This window comes from Triturus cristatus, chromosome 3_2, assembly GCF_964204655.1.
Source record: "Triturus cristatus chromosome 3_2, aTriCri1.1, whole genome shotgun sequence".
In the NCBI taxonomy this organism is placed as follows: domain Eukaryota; kingdom Metazoa; phylum Chordata; class Amphibia; order Caudata; family Salamandridae; genus Triturus; species Triturus cristatus.
The window spans coordinates 1,192,969,585-1,192,993,286 of NC_140584.1; the positions used below are offsets into that span (position 1 = coordinate 1,192,969,585).

The 23,702-nt window shown below is 45.1% G+C and overlaps 1 protein-coding gene across 3 annotated transcripts in view; it reads right to left on the reverse strand.

Moving 5' to 3' along the window:
- Positions 1–23,702, reverse strand: part of SPEG (striated muscle enriched protein kinase) — a 1,671,639-nt gene that overhangs the window by 156,076 nt on the left and 1,491,861 nt on the right. For all 3 annotated transcript variants that reach the window (XM_085650107.1, XM_085650106.1, XM_085650108.1), the window contains one exon: positions 12,358–12,581. In XM_085650107.1, coding sequence (XP_085506233.1) covers positions 12,358–12,581 — 224 coding nt within the window. The remainder of the gene's footprint in view (positions 1–12,357; positions 12,582–23,702) is intronic.

Here is a 23,702-nt window from a genome sequence, read left to right on the forward strand (position 1 = left end):
TGCCTGACTATCAACTACCCTTACTGCCTCCCTTTCGGCCGCTAAGGTAGAGCCAAGTACAGGCTGAGTAACAGTTGTAGTTGTAGGAGCAAGCTTACTTAGGATCAAGGCGATCTTATCTTCAAACGCCTGCGCTAAAGAGGAGCATAAAGCTTGGGAGGCAGGAATGTCATTAGCCACAGAAGCAGGGCGAGAGAGATCCCCAACAATTTTGAACAAGGCCTGCGTTTTATTCGGTGCATTCAAGAGCGATTCCTCCAAGAAACGTGCTTTGGCGCTTTTAATCTGCACTTTATAGGTCAGCAAGGCCTGCTTAAAGAGGGCTTTATCGGGTTCTAAGTAGTGTTTCCTCCAAGCTCGCTCCGCACGTTTACAGCGGAGCTTCAAATGCGATAGCTCCGCAGTGAACCAAGGCATGGCGATCCTGGATCTATTTCTAATTTTGCGCAGAGGAGCCAGCACCTCTAAGGAGTTGACAATTTTCTGACTAAGGTTCTCGTAGCTTGCGTCCACAGAGACTCCTAAAAGGGGAGTTTCCCCGGCAAGCAGGGACGGCAGGCTAGGTTGTCTAAGTAACCTTGACCATTGCCTGCCCATCCTGGTCTTAGTGCCAGTACTTCCATTCCCAGTTGGGGCCATGGGACATGTCACGGAGAGAAGGACCAAAGCATGGTCTGTCCAACACTGCGGAAGAATATCCCGAACCACAACCTGGCTAGTGTTGGCAAAAACCAGGTCTAGAATGTGACCCTTGATGTGGGTCTGTGAAAGCACCAGCTGCTGTAGATTAATATCGCTGCAAGCCTGAGTCAAATCCGAGAGAGCCGACCTTGTAGGACCCTCCGAACACAGGTTAAAATCTCCCAGCAATAGAGTCCTAGCATGGGTATTGGAGAACTCGTAGATTAAATCAATTAGCTCTGGTACTGCTGATAAAGAGCAGGCAGGGGGCCGGTAGCACAGCAGCCCAGAGTAGAGAGTTCCTCCATGCCCTTTCAAAGAGAAGGCCAAAGTTTCACAGCCCAAAATGTGCCTTGTGTCAAGCACTGAGACATCAAGCGACTCCCTAAATATAAGGCCAACCCCACCTCCTCTAGCTCCCTCTCGCGGGTTATGTCTGATCTTAAATCCAGGAGGGCAAGCTAGCCCTAGTTCCACTGCACAGTCCGCTCTAGTCCATGTTTCTGTCATGAACAGAATGTCTAACCTATAGGAATCTATAAGTAAAGCAATTTCCATGTGATGTTTACTCAGAGACCTCACATTGAGCAGACCACATATTAGAGCCTGGTCTCCCCGCTCTACGGCATGCGGCCGATGACAAGTGTTCATGCCTGGATTTAGTTTTAGCAACATGTCTCTGGAATAAGGTAATCGACCATCCGGCAGTGGAGCAGAGGTCCCGGCCCTCGGCACGACCTGTGCGCGAACGGGCGCAAACGGGCTTACCTCTGGCGCACCTCCGGCGCGCCGCCGTCGCGCTCGCTGCGCGCCAACGCTGCGCGCTGGAACACACATCCCTTAAATGCAGTGTCAATAATCCGCGCGGGAGTCCTGCGAGGACACACCTCTATCCCCACCAAAGATGGCCCCCGAGGTGGACCCAATCTGATGAGCCTCACCAAAGATGGCGGCGGGAACGCCGCGATCGCGTCCTGAGTCGCCCCCCAACAGCTGACTAAATCCCGCAAAGTGCAGGTGGGTTTGACAAGTTTTAACGTGCGGGTATGATCTGACTAGCCCCCAGTAAAATATGCCACCGAGAACAGAAAACGCCGAAAATAACTGCGCAAGATACAAAATGCAAATTAATTTTAAAAGCTAGTTAAAAACAAATGCAGCAGCACTAAGCTAAGCGTTAGCGTTAGGTAGCATTAGCGTTAGGTATAGGTCTACCTGAGGCCGCCGCAAGGCGCCTTAAATATACTATCTGGTGCGCGGGAGTCCTGCGAGGACACACCTCTATCCCCACCAAAGATGGCCCCCGAGGTGGACCCAATCTGATGAGCCTCACCAAAGATGGCGGCGGGAACGCCGCGATCGCGTCCTGAGTCGCCCCCCAACAGCTGACTAAATCCCGCAAAGTGCAGGTGGGTTTGACAAGTTTTAACGTGCGGGTATGATCTAACTAGCCCCCAGTAAAATATGCCACCGAGAACAGAAAACGCCGAAAATAACTGCGCAAGATACAAAATGCAAATTAATTTTAAAAGCTAGTTAAAAACAAATGCAGATGTCGGGTAGTATCTGGTCTTCGGCTACCAGGTGGCAGTGGACCGCTGTGACACTCGCCCCGGTGTCGAGGAGGGCCTCGACTCGGTGCCCGTTGACCGTCACCTGCTGTCGGTATTTCTTGGTGTTGGCGGGTAAGGAAGTTCCGGGAACCATTTCTCGGTCTCCTAGGGAGACCAGGGCCATGGCTGCAGGCTCCCACTCCTCGGTGTCCTCCATCTCCTCCCCTAGGGCCACGGTGGCCATCTGTCGGGCTGGGGGAGCGGTCGCTGCGGCCCGTTGGTACCTGGGACATTGGGGGTCACTGGCGTAGTGACCAGTCTGTTGGCATCGGTAACAGGTGATCTTGTCTCGGGGTTCCTGCCTCCCCGGGGGCCCCGTGCTGGCTGGAGGTGGTGCTGGAAAGTGCAGGGGTTGGTTTCTGGGGGGACTATGCTGGGGGCCTGCCTGGAATTCCCGCTGTCTTCCCTGGTTCCCCCCACCCCTCTGGCGGGGAGGTCCCTGACTGTGGCGGCCGTAGTCTCCCACGGGGCCCCGGGGGGCCCGGGTTTTCACCCAGCGGTCAGCTTTAACAGCCAGTTTCCGCGGATCTGTGAGCTTGCTGTCGAGGAGGTGCTGGCGTAACTCTACAAAGCAATTTGCGGACAAGTGTTCCCATGCGATCAGGTCGAACAGCTCCTCAAAGGTGGAGACCTTGCTGCTCTTGATCCACCCGTCTAAGGCACGGCTGTAAAAATTCACGTACTCCACCCACGTAGTACCGGGTATCTTTTTGCAGTCTCGGAACCTTTGCCGGTACATCTCGGGGGTGAGTCCATATCTCGCTAACAGGGCCTCTTTCATGTGGCTGTAAGAATTTAGCACAGTGGAGGGCAGGTCCTGCAGGGTGTCTCTCCCCTCGCTCAGGAACCGGCCCCACAAGCCAGCCCCCCAATCCTTCTGTGGGACTCGGTGGGAGGTCATGGCGACCTTGTAGGCCTTGAACCATTGATGGATGTCGTCGTTCTTGTAATATTCTTTGGGGATGTGGACCTTTGGTTCCACCGGGGGAGAGGTCCCTTGATTCCCCGGGGGTCTGGATTCCTCACTCCTGGCCTTGAGCTCGATCTCTTTTAGGCTGCGCTCATGTTCCAGTTGAAGTTTTTTTTCTTCGTGCTCTCGCTGGCGTTTCTTCTCTTCAAGTTCCCCTTGTAGGCGTAACTGTTCTACAGCTAACTTTTTCTCGGCCAATTTTAGCTCTCCTGCTATCTTTAGCTTGGCCAGTTCTAGTTCGTGGCTGCGGCTCCTTTCCCGGTCCGCTAGTTCTTCTGGGGATAGGCCACCCTCTGGGGCGTTGCTCCTTACCGGGGTGCTTCGGAGCTCGTTCGGCGGCTCCATCCGTCGACCGTCTCCTTCAGTTTGGGAAAGGGAATCTCCGGACTCTACCCTGGCCTTCAATGCTTTCTGGAAATCTTCTTTGGTGCTTAATCTGGTGGTAGCGATTCCAAGGTCTTTGCAAAACTGTTTTAATTCTCGGTGCGTATACTCTTCCAACCGGTCCTCTCGGAACGTAGAACTCGCGTTGGTTCCTGTGGTACTCATGGCGGTTCCTTCTTCCATCTTTGTTCGGTGGTGCGTCAGCCGTTTACTGTACGATCTCTAGGTGTCGGCTCGGATCCCGTTGCCTGCCACCAAATGTTGGAAGGGGCGATCTCAGGGGGGTTACAGAACACGTTCCTGACCACCCCGTGACCCACCTCTCCCAGAACCAGGCCGAGCACCGGCGGGGAGGACCTTCCAGGAAGGGGTCTCGTACTTTAGGATCGCACTCGCTGAGCTGGCACTACTTGACAAAGGGACACCACACAGTAGGTTTCAGTAGACGGAGATCTATATCTAAGATTCTTTGGATCTTTATGATCCGCAAGGTAGTCTTTGGTCAATACAACAAGCTTGGTAATTCCTTGACAAAGGGGGTTGGGGTAGCGGGACAGTTCTAGGTTCAGAGTCAATGCCGAGTATCCTTCGCACAGCTCTCAATCCTCGAGCCGGGGGACACGGTAGTCTTGGGTCCAGCCGGACCAGTGTATTCTCGAGCCGCGACCACGTCCGCAGGGCTCCAGTAGGAAGGAACTGTCAATCGGGAGATCTTCGGGGAGCCGCGATTCACTCGGCAGGCTCAGCTGGTCTTAGAGTTGGGGGGAGCCGCGAGTCTCTCAGCAGGCTCCGATGGTCTTAGGGTCGGGGGAGCCGCGAGTCTCTCAGCAGGCCCCGGGGTTCGTAGTGTTCCCGGGAGCCGCGACGACATCAGCAGGGCTCAGATGGTTTCCAAGGATCAGGTAGCGTCCTTCTTTGCAGTTTCGTCGAGCCGCGACCAAGTCTGCAGGGCTCTCTTAGTTCCAGGTCTTCTCTGCCCCAGTCCCCTCAGCACCCCCTGTTATACGCATCATTCTCTTTGAAGTCCGGCTCCACACAGAGAGGGGTCTTGGCTTCTGGGGGCGGTGTTGGGATTTCCGGCCGCTCGGCTCTTTGATCCTTTCAAGTTGGCCCGGGAGGGACTCCAGACACCCAGCATGCGGGGAGCCAGCTCCCTGGGGGCCCGGAAGGTGATCGAAACCCTCTATTGTGAGGAGGTCAGAGGTGTGACAGAGACTACTCCTCCCTGTCTTGTTTGGGGGGGTTCCCTCTCCCTCGGCCGGGCATGGCGCGTTTAGGGTCTAGGTTTCGCTTTGGCCCCGGGCCGGACATCGGGACATCGGGACATGGTGGCCAGGGGTCTTCGGTGGCTACGGGGTGGGGAGGCCGGGCGGCTATAACCAGGGACCAGGGGTGGTGTATGGGTTGGGGTGCTAATGGTCATGGAGGCCCACGCCACGAGGCCAGGACCCACACTCAGGGTGCACCTTAAGAGATCCAGAGGCTTCCATCACTCAGTGTACACCTTAAGAGAGCCGGAGGCTTCCATCACTCAGTGTGCACCTTAAGAGAGATGGAGGCTTCCATCACTCAGTGTCCATCATTCAGCATGCACCTTAAGTGAGCCAGAGGCTTCCATCACTCAGTGTGCCCCTTAAGAGAGCCGGAGGCTTCCATCATTCAGTGTGCACCTTAAGAGAGCCAGAGGAACCATCACTCAGTGTGCACCTTAAGAGAGCTGGAGGCTTCCATCATTCAGTGTGCACCTTAAGAGAGCCAGAGGCTTCCATCACTCTGCGTGCACCTTAAGAGAGCCGGAGGCTTCCATCACTCCGTGTGCACATTAAGAGAGCTGGAGGCTTCCATCACTCCGTGTGCACCTTAAGAGAGCTGGAGGCTTCCAGCACTCCGTGTGCACCTTAAGAGAGCCAGAGACTTCCATCACTCAGTGTGCACCTTACGAGAGAGGCTTCCATCACTCCGTGTGCACCTTAAGAGAGCCGGAGGCTTCCATCACTCCTTGTGCACCTTAAGAGAGCTGGAGGCTTCCATCACGCCATGTGCACCTTAAGCGAGGCGGAGGCTTCCATCACTCAGTGTGCACCTTAAGAGAGCTGAAGGCTTCCATCACTCCGTGTGCACCTTAAGAGAGCCGGAGGCTTACATCACTCAGTGTGCACCTTAAGAGAGCCAGAGGCTTCCATCATTTAGTGTTCACCTTAAGAGAGCGGGAGGCTTCCATCACTCAGTGTGCACCTTAAGAGAGCCGGAGGCCTCATCACTCAGTGTGCACCTTAAGAGAGCCAGAGGCTTTCATCATTCAGTGTGCACTTTAAGAGAGCCGGAGGCTTCCATCACTCAGTGTGCACCTTAAAAGAGCCGGAGGCTTCTATCACTCAGTGTGCACCTTTAAGAGAGCCAGAGGCTTCCATCATTCAGTGTCCACCTTAAGAGAGCCAGAGGCTTCCATCACTCAGTGTGCACCTTAAGAGAGCCGGAGGCTTCCATCACTCAGTGTCCATCATTCAGTGTGCACCTTAAGAGAGCCAGAGGCTTCCATCACTCAGTGTGCACCTTAAGAGAGCCGGAGGCCTCATCACTCAGTGTGCACCTTAAGAGAGCCAGAGGCTTCCATCACTCAGTGTGCACCTTAAGAGAGCCAGAGGCTTCCATCACTCAGTGTCCATCATTCAGCATGAACCTTAAGAGAACCAGAGGCTTCCATCACTCAGGGTGCACCTTAAGAGAGCCGGAGGCTTCTAAGAGAGCCGGAGGCTTCCATCACTCAGTGTGCACCTAAAGAGAGACGAAGGCTTCCATCATTCAGTGTGCACCTTAAGAGATCCAGAGGCTTCCATCACTGAGTGTGCACCTTAAGAGAGATGGAGGCTTCCTTCACTCAGTGTGCACCTTAAGAGAGCCGGAGGCTTCCATCACTCAGTGTCCATCATTCAGTGTGCACCTTAGGAGAGCCGGAGGCTCCATCATTCAGTGTGCACCAAGCTAGCAGTTCACCTCACAGTCTCAGTTCTTTTTCCCAGCTCGTGATGACTGGATATGGAAACACTTCAGGAGGACCCATCTTTTTGTTTGAATTTGTTTTTTCAGACACATAACCATTTTTACTTCACTTGATATCCTTTGAAGAAACTTACCTATTCCTTGAGTTTTAACACCACCAAAGTGTTAATGAGAAGGACATCTAACCTGAGCTTCAATTGGAATTCCATAGAGCATATTATCAAGTCCAATATCGCCATTTTAGCAGCAGTTTTCTGCCGCTAAAGCGGCGATAATTTTATCGCCTGTCTTGATAATATGCCCCTATTTTTTCTTGTTTAGAGAAAGAAATCATTTCTGAAATTTTTATCTTAAGAGTTGTATATAGCGCAAACTAGACCCGAAGATACCAGGCATCAGAGCGCTTTACATGAGCACCAGTTTCGTTACAGATGGACACATTCATTTTTGTTAGGCAGGGGGAGACTAAGAGATTTGCCCAGAATCACAGGATGTTGAGCGTCGTTACTGAGACTCGAGCCCGGTTCCCCAGCTTTGGGGTCGACTGCTGTAGCCGTAAGGCTACATCCTCTCCCCGAAATAGCCTTGAGGCTATTTTTGTGGAGGTTTCTGTGCACTGAAACAGTACTCCTTTTATTGGTCAGCAGTCCAGGTGCAGAAAGACCTGCTGATTCACAAAGTAGTAACCTTACTTAAAAGCAGCAGAGGCTGCTCCATGTGGGCAAAGGAGCACAGCACCCCTTCCCCCTCCCTGTGGGCACAGAAAAAGTGAAAAATAACACAGTAATAAAGTGCTTTATTCCCATTGTATTTTTTGCTCTGCGAGCCGCCGGAGCGGTCATGTGAGGGCCATTGCTACAGGTTAGCTAAACACCCCTTTCTTCACACTTATGGGTGCGATGGAGTGAGTACTTGTCTTTCTCTGTGAAAATACCTGGCTTTTAAAGAGGCCAGCAGCAATGACCATTCAAAGGGCTCTCATTGGAACTCACACCGGCTCCATGAATCTTTTCCAAAGTCCATGCCATGGTGGTGACCTATCTCACGGGGCTTCGACACCAGGGGACGGATTCACAAAGGTAACTTACATCTGTGAGTAACTTACACTTTTGAGTATGTTTACTACTTTTTGGCTATTTACAAAATCTGAGTGTAAATTTACACCAAAAGTGTAACTTAAATGTCTCATCCAAACTAAAGACCCTGGGGACTACTCATAAACTGCAGAGCTTATTCAAAAAGGTAATGTACACTCTTAAGTAATTTACCCATACACTTTTAGGTACCTTTACACTCAGATTTTGTGAAAAGCCAAAAGTAGTTACTCAAAAGTGTAGGAGCAAATTACATCTGTAAATAATTATAAAAAGTGTTTGTGACCTCTGTAAATTGCCCCCGGCCTGATTCACAAAGGTAACTTACACTTTGGGTAATTTACATTTTTGAGTAAATTTGCTGCTTTCTGGCTAATCAAAATCCGAGTTTAAATTTACTCCAAAATGTAACTCGCATGACTTCTCCAAATTGAAGGGCCTGTGGGCTATACTATTTTGAGTAATTTACTCACCCTCTTGAGCAGTGGTGGCTGTCGACATTTCAAAGTGGTAAGGTGAGCAAACAGACTGTATGTTCTTTCTTTCTCTTACTTTTTCACTCTGACCCACACTATTTCCTTTCTTCCCCATCCGAAATCCCTCCTTATGTCGTGTTTTTCCTTAACAAAAAAACTTCCTTCCTTGGCATCCTTCTCTATTTCATCACTTCACTTTCCCGGTCTCTGTAAAGTCCACAGATTAATCTTCCTGTTTGATATTCCTTTTTTTACCATTTCCTTCTATCGCTGCAAATAACAGAACTCACTCCTGTACACTAGGAAGAAAGCGCAGACACTCAGACTCTGAGCCAATGTACAAGAAACAGTCGCCCAACCAGTTGTTTATTTCACCACCGTAGTCTGTGTTCATCAGAAGCAGGGCCGGAGTGGCCGTAGCAGTCACCGGGCATTTCCCCGGTGGCTGGAGGGATGGTTACCGGTTTTGTGCCTGTGGGGGTCGGGTTTGCAATATCGGCCCCCTGTAACAAAAGCTAGACTTCCAAACAGTGATTCCCTATTAAAGGCCACATCCATGACTGCTTCAAACCTCTTGCCTGAGGAATGTACAATGGAGCCAGCCCTGCCTGCACAACACTGCTCCTCTCGCTAGCTGCCTAAACCCCGTACTAGAGACGTCCATATCAGAATTTATTATAACTGAGGAAGCTCTTTTGCCTTTCTGCAAGATTATCGTGATTACGTTTGACTTCTGGGAGGAGGCCTAGGAAAGATACATTGTTGGACTGCATTTGCCAGTCGTACTTTCCAATAATAGCAATCGAGTCGGGGGAAACTGCAGCCGGCTGATACTTGTTGTCTAATGTTGTACAGCTATCTTCTTTGCCTAAGTGGGGGGAGATTGTTTGTGGTACCTGCATTATAACCAAATGCACTTAAGGGTGCCCTGCCTGGCATAGAGGTGTGTTTTCCACAGCCTAGGAGTTATTTTCTAGGCTCAGTACACCTTAGCAGGAATCTGAAGGACCTTTAGCCTTTCATTCCAGATGAGATCAATGATAGGGATGGCATCATTGTTAGTTTTGTGGCCTTCTAAAGTCATAGCGAACAGTGTGTGTCCATTAAGGAATGAAACCCATGATCTAATCAGGCAGTGACTCAGCAGGAAGCAGAACGGACGGACGGTTCAGTGGTCACAGTCACAATATAGTTACCATTCTGTCCCTAGGGCAGGTGGAACATCTTCCTGTATCTCACCCTCTCCTTTCTCCTAATCTGAAAACGGATCCTCTGGTGAAGGAAGGATAGATGTACTGGGTATTGGAACCTGTTGTGGAACTTACTGTTTATCAGCCAAGTTCAGCTGCCTTTGAGGCTCTGCAGGGCATTGTGGAGCAGTATGTGGTTGCAACAGACTACTCTGTTTTGGTGAAGAAAGAGGCATCTGGATTTATCTGGATTTGAGGTTGCTGAGCAGGTGGTAGCATGGATGGTTGTGGTGCAGGTGCTACACATGGCTGCTCAGGGATTCTGATGTGGTAGTCTGCTAACATCTGCTGTTAGTCTTTGATTAAAGATAAAGGACCGTGAACCATGGGTTGGCAATGATATTGTTCTTTTTCTTCATGTGATTCATGATTATACTGCCATCACCAATCATCCTCATGTCCTTGAATTGCCTGCTAGGATATGCGGTTTCCTCCTCTACCACCTTCTTAATCCAAGTCCCCTTGTGGTGAGCTGATCTCCTTACTCTTCATCAGAATCCGGGGCATTTTACGTTTCAATGCGTTGGACTTTAGAAAGGCTAACAGGACCATCATCTTAAGAATCCTAAGTATCCAGCACTTTACGTGGGGAAACCTTAAGAGGAGTGCTCTGGCAGGCAGGGCTGTTTCACTGCCATTTTCCAAAAAGGTTGATCTTGGCGGTCCAAGCAGGTTGTCACATCAACTGTACTGTCATTAACTGTGCTGTCACTGAGGATGCATGACCCCGGAAGTATTTGGAATTAAAAAATGAAGACCGCCGGGTTAAGGCGGGGTCAATTAAAAAAGTACTGGGCACATTAAGCCCATATATATAAGGCTTTAAACCGACCGCCAAATATCACAAGGCGGGTGATTTACGACCGGATAACACGTATCTAATAGTGCAGGGTGAGTTTTTCTATCAGAACCCACTTCAGGGGCTGTAATAATGCTGAGTAGCTCTTACCCTGTATCTTGCACAACACTGAACTTACGAAAACAGAGAGTTATGTATACAAATCGAGCTAGGAGTTTCTTATTTAAATTAAGCCCCAGGGGGAGACTGTTGGTTGTTTAAAACATTAATGACCCTAACGAGAACTTATGTAAGATTATACTATCCAATTTTGGTCTGTTTTTTTTAACTTCCCCTGAGTAAGCCAGAAAAACATAATAATGTGGTCCTATAGAAAAAAATCCATTCTGTTTTTAATAGCCACTGAAACTGAGAACCTACACAGGCGGTGGCTGCGAATGATAGGTCAGTGGGCGAGTAAAGTAACGAGTCTCATGATAGAACCATAGAGAATAAAGAAGGTTAAAGCCTCATAACACCATGTGGATTGTAGGAATAAACCATACCTTCTTGAACCAAAGGGTGAGCAAATCGAGTTACCACTAATTTATTGTAGCAACATAGGCCCTTAATAGGTTTAATAATTAAATATATAATATTGCATATTATCAGCATCACAGGAGGAGAACCCCACACCACATATGGATAGAATTGTATTACTTAAAATGTTAAGTAAGTAACTGCCTATAATGTGAGGGGGAGTGTATGATAAGGATTGTTTAGTAATGAGAAGTGACCCTGAGAAGTAAGTTTTCGGTACCCATGCTAAGCACCATAGTGCTTGATTGATACATCTTTTGCACTATTGGTCCTTAGTGGTATGAATGGTCAATCACTTATATAGTAACAAATTTGGAGCCTGTTTTTAGAGATGGTAGAAATCCTCCTTCATTGAATATTTATACATGCATTTTTTTTGTTCTATTTTTAGAGTCAACAATACTGTTTTTAATGTAAGAGTCTGTCCTGAAGAAGGTGGTGTCAACGAATTATAATCCACCGAAACGCTGCGTCAACAACTGTTTTTTATATAGTATTGTTTTTATAAATCTTTCTTAATCTGTACATTTTGTATGTCTGTTTGTATAAGAGACTCAAAAATATATGTTTCATTCGTACATGAGTGGCAAATTAAATTTATGCAATTGGAAATAATATACAATTGTGTGACTTTTAATACAAAGAAATGTGTTCACTGAAAAATGTTACGTAGACAAATGAAAATGATATACATGAGAGAGAACTTATAAGAACAGAATTCTGTTCTGTCTTGCACCAGGTTTGTATGTATGTATTTGGGATTTATAGGTGTACATACACACTTTTTTTCAATAAAAGAGGAGATATGTTTTCTAAAATAAGGCTTATAATCTGTAGGTAGTGTATGTATGAATGGGCATGGTCATGGGAGAGGCAACTAATGAAGAAAGAATAACATAGGGAACATCTCCTTGTTACTAGGACATAGATATGAACACCACTGTGCTCTTTCCCTTAGCAAACGTAAATATATACCTGAGTGCAACTCTCTCTTGCACACTTGGATACTTATTCCAATTTGACACAAATTCCAGCTTATCTTCTAACTGGCATATATATATAATTCAGAGTACTTCCTCATCTGACATACCTGTACATTTAATACACTTGTCAGTCTCCTTTTGCAACACCGAATACAAGTAAGCAAACTATCTCTCCTCCCTTATTAAACTTAAACACGCATTTCACAGTATCTCTTCCACTGGAACACATACACATTTATTTACACATTATCCTGGTTTACTGAGCAATATACTACTACGCTCCTTGACCTTTGGAACACCTATGCATGTACTAACATTTCCACTCTCAACGGCACCCTTCAAAATGTAGACAGACTACAGAATGTGCCATTCCTTGGGCAGTGACATCAGTGCCCCCCTTCTAAGGCACACTCTAGAATAGGCTGCATGGTGGCCCAACTTTCATGACACTCACACATGTATTTAGCAGACCCGTGCTTGGGACACTTTCAGATCTATTTCCGCATTTCCCCTCTTCTAGCCACTTACACATGTACTCCAGTGTGCCCACCCGGCGGCCCAGCTGTTTGAGCACCAGAGGGTTGAAGGGCTGTGCGCTCCCGAAGTCGATGATTTTGATGGTGTTCATGTATGACACAATGACGTTCTCCGGCTTGATGTCAAGGTGTATGATTCGATTGTCATGAAGAAACTCCAGGCCCTGGAGGATCTGAAGGATGTAATTCACCACGTCGTCCTCTGAGTACCGAAACCTGGGAGGAGAATGATAACAAAGCAGGAGGCAGATGAGTTTACCCAACCGCTGCATGGATTTACTGAGAGAGCAAGCAGTGTAACACGAAGAACACATCGCCTATTAGTAATGAACTTCACCCAATCCATCATGGAGAACAGAATACACATGTATAAAAACGGAAAAAGGCTCTGAACGTCCTTTCCACTTGACCAGTGTTATTTTAAATCCTTATCGGTACCATCATAAGAAGCAGAGGCGCAACTAGAGCCACATTTCGGGGGGAGGGGGTGAGCTACTAAAAAATTCGGGGGGTGGCTAATTCTTCCAGAAATAGGCAGAGTGGAGATGCAGGGGCTCTAAGAAGGGGTGAAAAACAACAAAGCCTCGTTAACAAGTAAAGGGTCTTTTAAACCCTTGTGCGCTCATGACGGAACCACGCCGTCATGAGCCACGGGCGGCGTGTGCTCATGACGGCGTGGTTCATTCATGCTGCGGCCGTTGGCGGCCGCTCCTCCCACGCGGCACTAATTCTCCGCCTGTGCGGGCGAAATAGACAGCGGGCGGAGTCGTGACGGAACCACGCCGTCATGAGCACAGCTCGCCCGTGACTCATGACGGCGTGGTTCCGTCATGAGCATGGCGGCGCCGCGCTCACCCCTCACCCCCCCCCAGCGCTGCGGCGGAATTCGCGCCGCAGCGAAGGGGTTAAAGACCTGTGAAGTACTCAAGTGCGGCTGCCAAACCAGCCAGCTTACAGCAGCTCAAAAACTTTCTGTGTGTGTGCCCGGGAAGCTGTCTCAGCCCGGCTGACACACACGATGGGGGGGCTGAGGCCCTTTGAGCCCTGTGGGCGTTGGGCGCCTGACAAGAAGTACATATACTTGGCAAAGTCCTTCATGGAGACAATTCCCTTCTTGGGGATTCTGACACTCCCTTCATCTCTCTTCTTCATCACCACAGAAGCTCCCCAAAAATCTGTTTTCACTTTACTCAACAGGTCAGTTCTACCATGGATTTTACAATATGTACAAAATATTTAGACAAATAGAGGAAAGTAGTGTTTGTACTGTGAAGGAGTGGACTGCCACCTGGCCTCACAATTACTATTCTTTACACACATCACGTTCAGCACTGTATGAGACCACGGATGAGATTCCGAGGATAGATCACAATGCTTTAGCCATCCTCAGACCAGCTACCTCTCCTATCACTTGGTGAATTTATGCTTGTTTTTGACCCTGTTGTGCTCCAAAAATACCACAATAACACATAGATCAGAAAATGTTAGTATTGCTGTTCGCTGATAAGTATTATTCACACAAAAAACAGCTGTACAGATGTGCCTCCAGAAGGCAGTAAAAGCATGCTGAAAGCAAGTAAGTTGAAGTGTCACTGGGTCATGAGCACAGTATTGCATTTTTCTTAATAAACCGAAGATGGTATTCATATCTAGATCTACAGATGGATCAGCAATAAAAAAATCCTTCAGACTGCCTCACGAGCGAACCCTTGTTAGGACTTGAGAACTTGGAAATGCATTAGACCCTTTAGAAAACACATGGCACCATGCACAGTGAAGGATACTGACGCACACACTGGGCTTTATGGAGTCAAAATATGGAGCTTGAAGACAGGGAGCTCTAGGGTCACTGTTGATAGTCAAAAGACTTCTTTTTCTTCTTTGCTCATTGCATATCAGGAACTTTAATACTTTACCAATTCAACTGAAGCTGGAAATGTTTAAAACCAACTGCTGTTCAAATGGACATGAAGAGGTTTTTAAAGATGTGCCTGCTCTGTCTCACCTGCAGCCTAAGAATCATTCATATTATGGAACATATTCTTTGAAGAAAATGTATGAAATTGCTGAAACAGGCGGATCTATCACGTGAAATGGAAATGTACAATGCCCCATGAACAGAGGAAGGTGGGGAGAAACTATCAAGCCTTATGGAAACTACGATAATCTTTATAGGCCTCTAAAGTTGAAGCGGGTATTCCGACAGACGTAAAGGCCCCTAAATAGTGTTTTTCCACTAGAGAAGATGGATTTCACATGAACAAGAAGTCTGGGGTTCAATTCGCTTGTACATGACCGAATCTTGTACTGAGTTAAGGCCTTGTGGGGAGCAAGGTTACAGAACAGATGTGCAATAAATGTATTGAACCCTCAAAATGATGCTTGGGACACATTTGTTTACAGAAAGAATACAATTCAGCCTCTTAGATAGGGTAGAATATCAAGTGCATTATAATACAGAAAGCTGTCACAATCCCTGTGCATGTCAAACAGGATGGCAAGGACACGCCTACATTATGGCACGGTTTGTCTTCTTTAGGGTCCAATGACTGAATGACAGATATTTGCTTGAACGCTGCTATCTGGCTGAATGTTTCCGGGGAGCAGAGATGATGACCATATTCTTATTCTTTTCCAGAGGGAGCCAGACCCTCGAGATTAGTGAGAGGGACGTTGTGAAGGATCACTCTCTTCTGCTGAATATGGTACCTCTGGAAGGGCGAGAACTAAGAGGGGATTCTGTGATATACTCATGATTTATGGGAATCGTAAGGAAATGGTACACGCCTGTAATCTTAGTACTCTTCCAGGGGAATCCTTATCAAAATCATAAGCACTGAATGGTTCCGCCCATGCACGGGGATACCAGAGCACTTTTAAAATTATTTATATATGTATGTCTAACTTTGTACATTAGTACACTACATATATGTTTGCAACCTAAAGAAAGGCTAACATGACCATATTCCATTTCATTTTCATTTTAAAAACAAGCTGATTGCATAAAAATAAGACTCCGATAGAAAAGTGACCATAAAAAAATCTTTCACAAACCTTTTAAAAAGAAAGGGAATGTGTGGCAGTGTTAGCCAAATGGATGCAATTGAAAGCATAGGCGAGGAAAGCTGGCACTGTGCCTTTAAGAACCTCACAATACACCCTGCATCCCATCATGACACCTACGTCAGTTTAGTGTTAACAAAAATTAGAGGATCCAGGGTGAAAAATTGCTGGAAACGGTTGTACTTCTTGTCTGGGGAGGTGTGAGGGTTGCTTATGACTTTGATGAGAATCAATCTGGAAGAGAACTACGATTACTGGTGATTAACTTTTCCCTCTCTTTCAGGGGATCTTTAACAATAGTCATGCGCACTGAATTTCCTACAAATCCTATAAATAAGCAGACAAGAAATAGAGAACAGTTCTAGCAATCACCCAAAAAGGTTTCTGCCCTACTTGATTATCCACTGTGGAGTCTGAACAACAGTGTCTAGTGGAAGTAGGAATAGATCTCTCAGTAGAGGCTTTACAGGTTTCTGAAATGGGAATATGTCTAAGAAGGGCTATACTAGTAGCTTTTCCCTGTGTGGAATGTGCTTTAGGTCTAACAGGGGCTTCTCTACTGGCAGTATACCAGTAGTATACAGGAAACGAACCATTAATAAATAGACTGCTTTGATGAAGGTAAGCCTGTTCTTACTGGATTGTAATTTATGAAAAGACAATCTGATTGTCGTTTTTCTTTAGTTTTGTCTTAACAGTATTTCCAAACTCTTTTTACGTCTAACGAATGCTGAGATTTCTCTGCTGGGGTTCATGGATTAGAAAAGAATGTAGGCAAAGAGATATTTTGGTTAATGTGAGAAAACAGGTTACTTACCAGTACACTGGTACTCAAGTATTGATACCTTTCATAAATTCAAATGCTTGAATCTTCCCTGTTGTCATGGTGGGAGTCCCACAGTAATAATTACAAATAATGCATAGAGAAGCATTAAAGGATGTTCTGAAGTGATATTAGAACATTGGAATGTTAACCAATCCACATTGTTTTAAAAGAATCAATATCCAGCCAATCAAAGAGCAGTCTGTGAAACACCCTTCGCCTGCAGGGCCACAATACCTCAGATTTCAAGCACGAGTTAAATCTTTAAAGTGTGCGCCCCATCCCTCTACGTAAGCATCTGTTGTCATTAAAAAGCTAGGATGAGTAGGAATGAGCGATAGACCAGGAGGAATGTTGTCCTCTCTCTCCCACCATGTCATTGCTATCTTCATGTCTGGGTAATGTGATTTATGTCTTTGAAGGTTTCTTGAATTTGACCCATTGTGCATATAATTGTTCCTGCGGTAGCCTCATTGGAAGCTGGCAATTTGGAATCAACTAATGCAAAAAGAAATAATTCCCAGCATTGATTTGAATATCCGAACAGAAGTGAATCTTCTTTTTGATGGAGATGACACTAATTGTATTATACGACGAATCCTTTATTTTGTAGGGAAAGCGTAGCAAGTTTCCATATCTACAGCTGCTCCAGGAAGGTCGACAATCTGGGCGGTATTAGGGAAGACTTTTCCTTGTTTCATTTGAGACCTAGATTCTTGAATAATCGAAGAAGGCCATTTTAGATCTTCTTGCAAAGAGGAACAATGAGCCTTTGATAAGCCAGTTGTCTAGGTACGGGAATTCCTGGTGACCATTCCTTTTCAAGATTGCAGCCATCCGTACCACACATTTTATGAAAATTATTGAAGCTGACCGGAGCCAAAGGAAGGCCTTTGATTTGGTAATGGCACTCTGTCATCTCGAACCTTAAGTACTTCCGATGTTTAACATGTATGGGAATGTGGAAGTACACATTTAGGAGATCTAGTGAGGTCATATAATCTGTTGAGTTTAGTAGTTGCAAAATCTCTTCTAGAGACAGCATTCTGAATGGCTGCTTCCTTATGAATTTGTTCAAAAGTCTTACAATCATAATGTGCCTCAAATTTTCTGGGTTTCTTCTTAATTAGAAACAATTTTGTATACAGTTCTTTGTTTTGTTGCTTAAATGGACTTCCTCTATTATTTCTTTGCAAATATACGCGACCAGTTCCCTTTTTAACAGATCTAAATGTTGATGTGACCTCCTAGAAAAGGATTTCTGGGAGGCTTTTGTACAAATTCTTTGGTGTCACCATGTTGGATTATATCTAGCAGTCACTTGTCTGAAGAGACAGCCTTCTAATGATTGTAATATCTGGATATGTTTGAATCCCAATGCTGCTATACAGAGGTTGAGGTGAACTTTTTCCACCTGCCGAAGGTCTTCTACGCACAGTCTGTCTCGCATAAGTCTCGCCTGAGTTGTTCTGAATTGCTGCTGTGAGATGTACTGTTGATGAAAACCCTGTTGAAACTGAAGATAGGGTTGATATCTATATAGTTGTTAAGAACCTCTAGGTTGAAATTAGACTCTTTGTCTGCCGCCACAAAAAATGAAAACGTTGCTGTTGCAAAGTTCCCAAAGGATGTGCTGAATTAGTGTCAGCCTTGATGGACTAGAGGGCATCATCCACATGTTTACGAAAGAGGTTATCTTTGCCAAAAGGCATGTCTAAAACTTTATCCTGAACCTCAGGATGGAAGAAGAAGCCTTAAACCATCCTTGTCAGTGTAAAGCTGCCGCACCAGCCATCTGTCTGAAAGCTGTTGAGGCTATATCAATATCTGTAATAATTATTTCTGATGAAGCTGGTTCACCCTCTTGTAAAAAGTTTTAATCTTGTTTCCTTTCATCCTCTGGCAGAAACTCTAAGTAGGCTGCCATGTCATACTACATCTGCCTCGTATACCTTCCTAAACTAGCCAATGCGTTGGATGCTCTTATGGTTGTTGCTGCCATTGCTGCGAGAACTTTTTTCCCACATTATCCAGATATTGGCCTTCTTCCTCAGGCGATGCCGAACATAAAGGTGGAATGATTCCTGGACCTCCTTTGGGCTGCCTGCATCACTTATAAATATGGCCGTGGATGCCCAATCAAACATGTAGATGAGTTCTAGGAAGCTCTATATTTTTTTATAAGGCCTAGGAATGATTGTTGCCACTGATGTTGGGTTCGTCATACGATTTATCCCTTATTCCTAAATGCGTTCCACAATGGGATTCGATTTAAGCGATTTTCTTGCCGAATCCTTGAAATCATACAAAAACAATATTCCTAAATGCGATCCACAATGGGAATTGATTTAAGGGATTTTCTTGCCAAATCTTTGAAATCGTACAGAAAACAATCTGTTTGCTCCATTGGAATTGGCAGATCAAAATGTTTTGAAGCTCGCTGCAGGAGTTTGTGAAAACCTCCAATGCTAGTGGGTGGTGGCGTGGGAGATACAGATAATGGGGAACATAATCATCCCACTTCTATCCTGATACAGATTGATCTTGAGGTACCTCATCCTCTCGTGGCTGCTCAACCACTACATAGTCATCATGTTTTGTGATCAGAGATAACATACATAGATCCGATCATGTCTGCAGGGCCAACAGGCTCTTCTCTTGTTGAGGAAGCATTGAAATACGTAGAGTATCAGAACCCATCGGAGTAGCCTGTTGACTCGCTACAGTCATTGCTTTAGCCCCCGGGAATCTCCTGTAGTAATCATATAACATGTGATGAAGAGCTATTACCAAAGTCATTGGCACACTAATTGTTTCTGAATGGTGCCTCCTTATTCGGTTAATCATCATCCTATTCTTTGAACTTAACCTGAAGCTGCGTGGGACTGTAAGCTGGCCGGAAAGGCCTGTTGTCATCGTCAGACTCTTCACCCTTCAGGAGTTGTGCAAGAGGCTTGGGGATGTCTGATCCAGATGTACAGTCACTACAATCCCCTTCAATAATCAAAATAGTTTCCTTTTGCACTGTCTCTGATGCTGATGACAAAGAGGTTTTTATTTTTATGATGACAGCTTGCTGCTGATATGATGTTGATTTTGGTATTGATCAGTAGCCCGTTGATGATATCACTGTCAAAGGCTTTATCGACAAGATTGAAGATATAGTTGTCAATGTCTTGGAGGAGGATGAGGAGGAAAAGTAGGAGGTAGTCGTCATCGTACACATCGTAGGTGTATTCGATGCCGTGGTTGTTGTTTCTAGTGATGGTCTCATCGAGAATTTCTTCATTGATGTGCCATTCATCTTACTGATCGCGGTGAATTCGTTGTGGATCGAATCTTAGAAAGTCTTTTATGAGAGGGAGGTCCGATAGAAAACACCTTACTTGCTGTCTTATGAGCCTATTGTGATTTTCTATGAGATTTTACTTTCTTTGAATACTCCTCATAGGAAGTTGAGAAGATGGACAATGGCCTTCATCACTAGAAGTCGGATGCCCCCAAGGCCTTTTGAGTCTGTAGACACAGAATTAGTCTTGCCTCTATAACCATCAAGGTTTTAGAGTAAAAGGTTCTGTAATGCTTACATTCTCTAGGTTTGTGATGAGAATGTAAGCAATAGAGAAATTTTTATGAGGATCCTCTGAAAATAATCTTAGTTTTCCATTAGATTTATAATGTCTAAACAGTTGTTTTTTAGGCCCGTCTAGCATGATGTTTTAGTCAGGAAAAAGCCCAATGTGTTACCTCAAAGGTGCTTGAAGAGTCAAACACACAATTCTCTGAGAGAAAGGTCATAAGTTGACAGAAGCACTGTAGACTAAACGGAGCTCGAAGAGACTCCCAAACACACGACATGTGGTTAGAAATATGAGTAAGAGGGGAAGGGTGTTTGAGAGGCTGCTCTCTGATTGGCTGAATTTGGGTTACTTTTAAACAATATGGATTGGTTAACAATGTCACTTTATTTTCACTATTGTTCTTAATGCTTCTCTTGGACCTGCTTGTAATTATTGTGGGGACTACCACCGTAACAACGGGGAAGATTCAAGCATGTGAGTCTATGAAAGATTAAATACTAGAGAAATTCTGTAAGCACCTTAGGAAGAAAACTGGTGTGTGTTCTCATTTCCACTCTATTACTATGGAATACTGTGTATGGTTGAATAGTATGGAAAAAGCCTGAATCTGACTTATTCTGCATGCAAAGGTAATAGCAAGTAAGAAAGCTGCTTTCCATGTATTATTATTTGTAAACACGCTTTGTGAATGGGTTCAAAGGGGGATCCCCATTCATTTAGATTGAACAATGTTAAACTCCCAAGGAGCAGAAGGGAACTTAAAAGGCGGTAATACCTTTTGAAAATGTTCTAAAAAGAATCAGATATTCTCAAGAAGAAGGAGATTTCCTATGGAAAGTTATAGCCACAAGGTGCACTCTAATTGAAGAAATTTGTAAACCTGACCATGCCAGATGAAGAAGGTAAGGTATCAATACATGTTCTTGACACGAGGATGGATTGTAACTGTTCGGAATACACCAAATGCAAAACCTCTTCCACTTAAAGGAATACAATTTTCTAGTAGAAGGTTGTTTAGCTTCTGTTGATATAAGGGTGACTGGAGGAAATGCTTAAATACATTTCTCCGACCAGTTTATCAAAAAGGCATTCCCTTTCGAACCTGGCTGGTAGAATCTGGAGGCGTAATCCTGGAATTTTATTGTTTTGTGCGTTGACAAACAAGTCTGTTTGAGGATATCCTCAGTCTTGTGAAAAAATTCCACTACTTCTTCGTTTAGAATCCAGTTGTGATTTTCGTGTAAAGTTTGGCTGAGGGAGTCTGCTTTGATGTTTAGAGCACCTGGGAGACAGACAGCTGTGATTGTTAAGTTCCTTGCAGTAGCCCATTTCCAAATGGCTTGGGATTCGAAGGACAGAGGTCTTTAATTTGTCCCTCTCTGCTTGTTCAGATAGTACTTTGTTGTTGTGTTGTTTGTCTGAACAAGCAGAGAAGTTGTTTTGATAGCAGAAAGAAAGGGTTTCAAAGCCAAATGAACTGCTCTAGGCTCTAGTGGGTTAATATGGTAGGCTTACTCTCTGCCTGACCAAAGTCCTTGGCTCTTTAAGTGGCCCAGATGTACTTCCCATCCTTGGAGAGATGCATCAGTGATTAGAGTTTGCACGAGACTCTGATGTATTATGATGTCATTGGATTCTTCAATCTGGTCCACCATGGAAGTGACTGAACTGTGAAAGAGTCAGTTTATTTTCCCATCTGTTTCCACTGGTCTTCTAGACATTGCTGTAAAGGCCTCAAACCTGGCATGAGGAACCGGAAAAATGCATGAGGTTAAATGATCCCAGTAGGGCTGATATTTGTTTTGCCGTTGGATGAAACGTTTGCAATAGATTGAGACATATCAGTTGGATTGATGTCCGTCTCTCCTTCGAAGGATACACTTTTATGGTCTGGATATCTATTATAGCTTTAAGGTCATGAATTCTCTGTACAGGCTCAATAATGGACTTCTAGAGGACTACATTTCTTGTCCTTTTACTATCCCATGTGGGGACCCCCAGGGGTCATCGCTGAGCCCTACACTTTTTAACGTTTATGTTTCCCCTCTTGCTAATTTTATAAGGAGTTTTGGAATATCTTTGACTACCTACGTGGACGATACCAAAATTGTAGTGTCCATAGGAAACTACGAGGAAGAGATCGAGGTCAGATTTCACGACTGTATGCAGGCTGTCAATTATTAGATGAATTTAAACTGCCTTAAACTTAATGTAGGAAAAACAGAAGTCATATTATTTGGAACCCAATCATTCTTTTGGACTCCATTCTCATGGCCTGCAGTAAAGGCCGGGTCCCAACACCGGTAAAGAAAGCTCGGAATCTGGGGGTGATCATTGATGATAAACTGAATTTTTCAGATCAGGGAACAAGGTTACTTCATCTGCATTTTGTACCCTCAGAACAGTTAAAAGGAAACTTTCCTCTAATTTCTGAAAACCTTCAAAATGTTCTTGTCACCTCCTTTTTCATGCCAAAGCTAGATTATTGCAATAGCTTATTTCTCACCGCCCATAAATACACCACCATCAAACTACAAGTTCTTCAAAACGCCTCTGATAAATTACTATTAAAAATCCCTAAATTTAACTCTGTCTTTCAGGGCATTAAAAAGCTGCACTGGATCCCAATCAAGCAAAGAGTAACCTTCAAGGCACTCTATCTAGCCTATAAAACTCTTCATGATCTTGGCCCAGATGTCCTTAATCAGAATATCAGATTGTACTTCTCCCAACAGAAGTCTACCCTCCGCTAATGCCAAATTAACTGTTTTTCCCAGGTTTACATGCACCAGGTGGGGCGGCAAGACCTTTTGCTGGGAGCTTCCACGGCAAGAAATGCTCTACTACTTTTCATTAAAGCGGCACCTAATCTTCCCGCTTTCACGAAAGCCTTGAAGTCCTAGGGGCAGATTTACAAGCCCCTTGCAACACTTTTGCGCTGCCTTTGTGTCACTTTTTTTTCCATCTCCTGTGCTTTGCATTGCAGCCTATTGGCTAACAATGTTACCCATTTCCTTTCACTTTCCTTTGAAAAAGGTTTGTGAAAATTTTTCTATGGTCACTTTTCCATCAGTGACTGACTTTTATCTATATGGCTTCTGTTTTTAAATGAAAATTAAATGAAATCTGGCCATGTTTAGCATTTCTTTAGACTGTAAACATACATGTAGTGTACAGTTGTACAAAGGTAGACATATATATATATACAAAAGACTAGGTCCATGAGCAGGGAGGTTTTACTATTCAAACCTTCCAACAGTAAAATTAAATCCATGAGCAGTCATTCTGACATGAACAAAACAGATGAGATTAGACTAATCCTAACGTACAACAAACAAAAAGACAGCCTCAGCAAAATCATTAGAAACAACTGGTATTTGCTACACCTAGATGCACAACTGACCGAGATTATCCCTACCAACCCAACCATCACTTTCAGAAGGGCACCATCGACCAGTGATTTCTTGGTTAATAGCAGTCCAGAAACTAAATCTATAACAAACTGGCTAACTAAACGTAGGGTTTTTTTCAAGTGCCCAACCTGTAAAGCTTGTAAACACGCAACAAACAAAACTTCTTTCATCACTCCTTTTGAGGAAAAACCACACATGATCACCAAAAACATGTCTTGCAAAACGGAATTTGCCATTTACATGCTGGAGTGCTCTTGTGGACTGCAGTATGTGGGATCCACAAAACTGCAGGTCCACAAGAGAATTCTCCAGCACTTACGTGCAATTACCAATATAGACACCTCATATCCGGTGGCCCGTCATTTCAGGGATTGTCACGCAAGCAACATACAATTCCTTAAATATTTTGCAATTGACTGCGTCCTACCTCTTAGAAGAGGCGGTGATCGTGAGGCTC